The sequence below is a fragment of the Cynara cardunculus genome (genome assembly GCF_001531365.2).
Source record: "Cynara cardunculus var. scolymus isolate 2C chromosome LG 9, CcrdV1, whole genome shotgun sequence".
In the NCBI taxonomy this organism is placed as follows: Eukaryota; Viridiplantae; Streptophyta; class Magnoliopsida; order Asterales; family Asteraceae; genus Cynara; species Cynara cardunculus.
Window position 1 is genome coordinate 10,541,112 of NC_037536.1, and position 7,205 is coordinate 10,548,316.

Here is a 7,205-nt window from a genome sequence, read left to right on the forward strand (position 1 = left end):
TAATTAATATATTATATTATTAGAGATTTGTTTTCAATTATATTTTGAAATATTATAATTGATTAATCTTTCAATATGTCTTTTTTGGTCATTTTACATGTTTATCAGCTAGTTTTTGCCAAACATGATTTGTTCATCAGCTAGCTTATCAGCTTCAGCTGGCTTATCAGCTACCAGCTAGCTTAGCTAGCTTATCAGCTAGTTTGCCAAACATAGCCTTAATCCATCTATTTATCTTTACCGGTCAACGATTATAAGATTTAGGTTTTCAACATCATCAAGCATTCAACCATGTTTCTTAAATCCTTCCACCATCATTCTTAGTCTATTAGTGAATTTCTTTTTTTGGGACTATTAGTCTATGGTGAATTTCTTTTTTATATTGATTACACATAATAGTTAAGTGATTTATATTTTATGATATATATATATATATATTATATAATTCTAAATATTTATATGAACAGCTTTACCACCACGATAATCGCTATTTCAAATCACAAAACTCACTGCGATTTGGTATGTTGATCGCTGTGACAGCATAGTCCCTAAGTCATATATCCTTGTAGCAATTTACAAATCTGCACAGCCTCATGCAGATGATGCCTCTTGCTGAACATTCTAACAGATATACATCACAGAAGGACTCAGAAACATCCTACAGAGATTTACTTGAAAAGGATCTAAATGCAAATTTATGCTTAAAGCACCCTTGTCTCTTGTGACGCGCATCCTCGGCAATGTCTCCCTCCTCAATGAAACTACGGAGATTTAGAATAAAACTAGAGGTCATGATAACAATTTTGTGTTTTATCTATCATAAGTTATGACTGCTACATCAGTATTTAACTTTCACACCTTTGACCTATGTGACATGGAACACTAAAATGCAGAACAAAAATTGAGATGCCCATTTTGGACAGTTCATTATGCATTTAAATTTTGATCAAGTGACATAAGTAGCAGACAATGTACATATCGACATCTTCAATTTGTATCTAATGGTCACCTGTGATATTCTTGGACATGGCTGCTAGTTTTTCTTCCAAATCCTTCTTTTCAGATATGATGGTAGATATTCGGAGTTGCTCTTCTGCTAACTGTTGTTGCTCTTGACGTCTCAACATTCCTTCTTGGCGCCTCAACATCGACTCTTGCTATTTAGTTGATCAACTATTAGTACGTGAGGAAGTGGTTATTTTATAGGAAGCTCCAAAAGTAAATAAGTTGTCATGTCATATATCATTCTAACCTCTAGCTGGGTCTTCAAATCAGCGAGCTCCTTCTCAATAGCTTGCATTTGATCTGGTGGGCCTCCCATCGAGATACTAGCACCAACATTGCCACTGATTGATTGTTGTTGTAGTGAGTTTAGTTCTGCCCTTAGTGCAGCTGCATCTTCCTCAGCCTATTTAAGAGCTTATAAGCATATATAAATGCAGTTTACTTCAACCAAAATATAAAACAATACCAACTGCTTACCCGATACTGTTCCTCTTCTGCTTCCTTTAGACGCTTCTTAAGTGCTCGAAGTTGTGCTGAGAAATCCTCCTACACTAAAATATCAGTGTTAGCTAGTACTGGCATATATAGTCAGTTTGTGAACTTCATCTCCTACAATCAAAAAATTCTTATGATCATCTGTACCCGTGCGACAACTGCTGCATCTTTTTCCATCACGGCATCCTTAACGGCTTTTCTCAATGATGGTACAGTATTCCGTTCCTGCATGTTAAACCCATATAAATATATAATCATCTTTCCATCATTGTTAGAGCTGTTCACGGGCAATACAGCCCGCAAGACCCTGCCCCGTTAGAAAAGTGGGTTTAGACAACCATTCTTGAAAAATGGGCAGGCTCTAGCTGGAGCACTAATATTAATGGGCAGGCTCGGCAGACAGGCCCGCCCAGCCTGTCATATTATTATAGTTGATTAAACTTAATATATGATTAATACTTTACTGCTTTTTCTATTAAAAAATTTTAGAACTGTTTTTGGGTTGTACTCCCGATAGTGAATACCAACCGTCTCCCAAATATATTATATGTGATATCACCAATATATTATATAGTACGTCTCGAATCTTGATCTTGAAATATTACTATTTTGTTATTGAAAAACCCCGGAATTTGAAAGTTGATAAATCACTGGAGAGAAAATGCCCATACTCCATACAATGTGAAACTATTTTTTGGGATATTTTAGGTATATGACCTTCCATGATTTGTTTTTTAAATCCATGACCTCCTAACCTATTAAGAAAAAATGTTTCCATGCTCGTGAGAAGGTCATGGATTTAATTAAAAACCTCATTTGAAGTTATTTTCCAAAATGGCTCCTATTTTTTCTTATGCTATGTACATCGGTATCTTTTACGTCCTCTTTTATGTTGGGAAGAAAATTATGTAATTTATACTATTTCACCTAACTTATGATTTTATATAAGTTCAGTTTTTCAAATGTAAAAAAATAGGCCCGTTAGCCCATGGACAAGCCCGACCTGTTTATAGGACGGGTATGGGTAAATTCTCAACTCCGCAAAATGGGTTTGAGTTTGCTATATTAGGCCCGTTGAACAAAAACATTATGTTAGGCCCGGCCCAAACCAGCAAATGATTACCTCTAATCATTATATTTCACATTATCATATTTAGATGGAAGATCAATTTTTGTGTAGAAAATCTCTTTCAGATATTTGCAAGGCCCTATAGTGATGGTATATTTCAAAACCCTGGTCCCCTGAAGAGGAAAAGATGATGGAAAAGAAAAGATCGGGGAAAGGGTCATGGAACCAAAGGTAAGCATGTGCCATTGGCTTATTGTGCTGTTTCCATGCAGCTGAAAATGTTTGCATTTTCATATAAAAAGATAATCAGGTGCTGAAAAATAAAACTATAGACACACTCATGCATGTCTATTTGACTGTAAGTATAGTGCATCTTGCAATTCTTTCTTATCCCCTGCAGGGGGGAGCTTGCTGTTCCCAAGAAGCAGAAATGAGATAATCACAAATTTTGATAGACCCAGTAGGATTTCTTTTAACATTATACATCATGAAACTTCAAGTGTTGATTAGTAAGAGATCCACTTCAGGTTAACATCCTTCGCTAGGTAACAACGATATAGTTATGAACTCATCCCTATAGAATTGTTCATGATCCCTGTGGGTTGAATCAGTAATAGGAGGCAAGCAAAATTCTTTACTAGGTATTAGTTTTTATTTCATACTCTTGTTTTGTTTTAAAAGCTCGGTGGTATTTGTGGTTCCTGGTTTAATCCCTATCCTGTGGAAGGTGACAGTTGCAGCCTCCTTGGTCCTACGCTCCTAGAGAAAGGCAGTAACCAGTTTATACTACTGGATGATTTGGTGAAGTAGTAATGCTAACCAAATTGTCAAGCTACGTCAAAGTGACTTCCAGAACTCTAAAGAAAGATATCACTAATTGCTTGGAATAAGAAGCAAAATATTCTGACAAAAGGCTTCCTCCAATCAAGGGTACGCACCTTCATGCAGGGCTACCTAGCTATGATGAAAGACAAACCTCCCCTCTTTGTCTTATGGACGGGCACTTGTTTTTATTATCAGGGTATCTTGAGGGATGAAGGGTGCATGTGGAGTGCTTGGATCTAATTTTGCACATAGCTTAAAGCATTCTGTAGCAGGAATTAATTTTTATTTGAAACTTGTTATGTTTGAATAGGTTGAAATATGCAACCAAGGTGATGTTCATGATTCCTGGTGTACTCCCTCACCCTGTGGAAGGTGTCAGTATAAGCATCCTTGATCCTGCACTTCTAAAGAAAGCTAGTAACCAATTTATGCTACTGGATAATTTGGTTTAGTAATACAGGCCAAGTTTTCTTCGCCAAGTTACATGAAAGTAACTTCCAGAACTCCACACAAGCTACCTGATTAGAGTGAGAAGCAAAAGTATTACCATGAAAGACTGCAGTCAAGGGTGACACATCTTCACACAGGTCCTAGCTATAATGGGAGGCAAATCTTCCCTCGTCATTTTATCAAGGGGCATTCGCTTTCATTATTAGGGAATTTTGAGGGGTGAAAAGTGCATACACGTGGCTTCAAAGCAAACATTGCAAGATGTCAAAGTCATTTGTTATATACTTCCAAGCACTCGCTTTTTATTGAGTTATAATGTAAATAGTTCATGAAGAAGCTCAGGTATTGACTAATTTCTCTGGGGGTAACCATCTACAGTTAATGTCATAGATGGATAGAAACAAAACTTCCTTTTAGGTATCACTAGATCAAGTCCCCTATTTCTGTAGGTATTCTATCCAGAACCAGTTTAAGCTTGTCCACATACTTTCAACATCAATCAAAGCTGGCCATCTAAGTTCATAACTTGGTTCAAAGCAGCAGTGGAAAGTGTTGCACTTCAATCAGGTTACTACTTACCACAAACATCACCATAGCAAGTGCAGAGCCATGTTTCACCTTAAAAGAGAGAGTTGTCCTGGGTGCTAGAATCTCTCTATATGCTTCTTTATTCTGGTCGATCGAAGTCAGCAAAAAGAAAGTGGTAATATTACTGTCTAAGTTCATAGCATCCATGCTGTTAAGCAGCTGCATTTGGTCTGGCTCTACTGTTTTTCCATTTATCAGTAGCCATGACCATTGAGCATTCCAACTTCTTTCTAAAGGTCCTGGTTCTATAACTCAAATAACATACCCACCCATGCCCCTCCCTCCTAACTGAGCAGTTTCAGTCTATTGCAAAACACCTGCATGATAAATACCAGCGCTCATATAGATCCCAGAAGACAACATGTTAGTATTTCTGCTTTGTGTCTGGCACATGGGGGTGACCAGCTGAGTAAAAAACTGAATAAAGACTACAAATCCAACTGGAGATGCAACACCTTTTCAATTATTTGATACCTTCTAGAAGTGCTAATAAGGACAAACCATACTCCTAAAATGCTCTTTGCCAGTATCTAGGAGTGCCCTTTGGTGTGCAAATGCTAGCTAGGACCTGCCGTCGGGTAAACTTGCTTGTTACATTGTTATATTGTTCTACTTCCTATATTGTACTTCATTTCTAAAACACTCAATTTTTACAAATATTTCACACCGTCTCTTGCTCTTGAATAACTTTTCCGAAGCTTTTGGACTTCTTTCACGAATTCCTGAAACTTTTCCTCAAGCTGGGGGTCCTTACGGAAACAATCTACTCCTTGAGGCAGAGGAAAATGCACCATAATTCCAAGTGGTATATACCCATACATTTGGTTTGGTTTTATAATTCAAACAAGCAAAACAACTACCACAGGATTCCAACAAAATAGCACATACCAGGTCATTCACTCGCTTCTGAAGCATGTCATTCTCAGTTTCTTTAGAATGAAGCTGAGGAACAAAAACAAGAAAAAAAATATCATCAATCATAAAAAGAGGATTGCTGGTAACAACTAAAATAGTTTTGGAAAAACTGTAAACCTTTGAGCTCAGTGTTTTATTCTCCTTGTCCAGTCCTGCATTCCTTTTCTGCAAATCTTGTATCTGTGAAACTAATCCACTAATATCATACTGCAACATTCTCAACAGAACATATAATTCAGATTAGTATTGAACTAAAATATCATTAATCTTTCTTAAACCGCAAACTTAGCATTTCTCTTTGGATAGAAGCAATCTTGATATGAATACATATTTAATCTACAAACGATGAAGCAAATTTTATCAATGGCTGCTGAAAATAAACCATCGATCTAGTAAAACCAACCTCGGAAATTCCAGTCCCGCTGGAGGATCTCGAAATCCCTGCAACCGCCGATTTAAACGAACATTTTTACCGTCAAAATACAATGTAGCCAACACAAATGACAAATCAATCAAAGAGAACGTTACCTCTAGGGCTAGGAGGCTTTGTGATATCAGGTCCCGACGATGTTTTGCCTAATTTCTGAGCCGCTCTCTTTTGACGAATTTCTTCCAACTGGAATCAACAGATTTTATCGTCAATTCATCAAACAAACACCAGTTCACACAAAAATCAATCAAAGTCGTTTCGAAATACAAATGTTTATACCGTTCGTCGACCCAGAGACGCGTGGTGAGACGCCATTGCAGAGAGGGACGGAGGGAGGGAAGCGCGCAAGAGAGACGAGCCGCTGAGACGGGTTTAAATCAGCCAATGTATGTTTTCTTAATATAGATTATATGATTTTGGTTCGGAAAATGTAAACAAAAGTACGAAATTGTCTGGGTGGTGTAGTCGGTTATCACGCTAGTCTCACACACTAGAGGTCCCCGGTTCGAACCCGGGCTCAGACATTTTTTGTATAGAAGAATTGTGTTTTACACCTTAAACAATACTAGAACGGTATTTGCGTAATGCACCAAGATACATCTCGATTTTAATATTTTATTTTATTATTATCTTTGTCTCAGTCAATGTCATAATACGATTTTATTTGGTTTTGAGAAAACGATAATGTTTTTACTTTTAAATAAAATATAAATATGAAGATATCATAAAAATTTTAAAAATATATATTGATATTAGTATCAAACTAATTAAAATTTATTTTCTTTGTGTAATTTAAGGATTCATTTTTTTTTTTGTTTTGCTTAAACCTTGTGTGATCGATTTGATGTCGAGGAGATTGATTTGGAACGAGATCGACTTGAAAAAGAAATAGTACATTGTTTGATTGATCCAAGTCATCTAGGTATCCTGAAAGCATCAAAGAAGTGAATGATAGATCTGATTTCGTTTTAGGGTTCGACCAAGATGTTGGGGAGAGAACTGATGGAAACGATTTAAGTTTTAGATGTTGTTTACCTGTTAGGTTACAAGGTAATATGGTGTTATTCCACCTTTTTTGGATGGAGTAAAGCTATATTTGGCAAATTAGCTAATAAGTTATCTGATCGTTGATAAAATAGTTGGGAGTTGATAAGCTAAATGATGAACTAAGGGGCTGTTTACCAAATCTTATCGGGTAAGTGCTGTCCGGGTAAGAGTGTTGACCCGGGTAAGTGTTATCCCGGTAAGTGCTGTCCCGGGTAAGATTGTTTACCAAATGTTTTTGGTAAGTGCTTACCAAAAATATAATGACTATTATAACCCTATTTGTAATTATATATTGAATAATATATGATTATTTTTGTTATTAATAGTTTAATGGAAGAAAAAAAAAATGCATATTTTAAATAAATGCTTACCAATAAAAAT

The 7,205-nt window shown here is 36.4% G+C and overlaps 1 protein-coding gene and 1 non-coding gene across 2 annotated transcripts in view; one reads left to right on the forward strand and one right to left on the reverse strand.

The window, feature by feature from the left end:
- LOC112518720 (paramyosin-like) overlaps positions 1-6,104 on the reverse strand; it is a 10,314-nt gene extending 4,210 nt beyond the window's left edge. Inside the window, exons 1-9 of the mRNA XM_025126515.1 lie at positions 6,057-6,104; positions 5,876-5,963; positions 5,751-5,788; positions 5,465-5,554; positions 5,321-5,374; positions 1,648-1,725; positions 1,483-1,551; positions 1,253-1,408; positions 1,010-1,157 (exon numbers count right to left, since the gene is read on the reverse strand). Coding sequence (XP_024982283.1) covers positions 1,010-1,157; positions 1,253-1,408; positions 1,483-1,551; positions 1,648-1,725; positions 5,321-5,374; positions 5,465-5,554; positions 5,751-5,788; positions 5,876-5,963; positions 6,057-6,092 — 757 coding nt within the window. The 5' untranslated portion in view covers positions 6,093-6,104. The remainder of the gene's footprint in view (positions 1-1,009; positions 1,158-1,252; positions 1,409-1,482; positions 1,552-1,647; positions 1,726-5,320; positions 5,375-5,464; positions 5,555-5,750; positions 5,789-5,875; positions 5,964-6,056) is intronic.
- Positions 6,105-6,227: 123 nt separating this feature from the next.
- Positions 6,228-6,301, forward strand: TRNAV-CAC. The gene has a single exon. It is a non-coding gene; the product is annotated as a tRNA-Val (tRNA).
- The last annotated feature ends 904 nt before the right edge of the window (positions 6,302-7,205 follow it).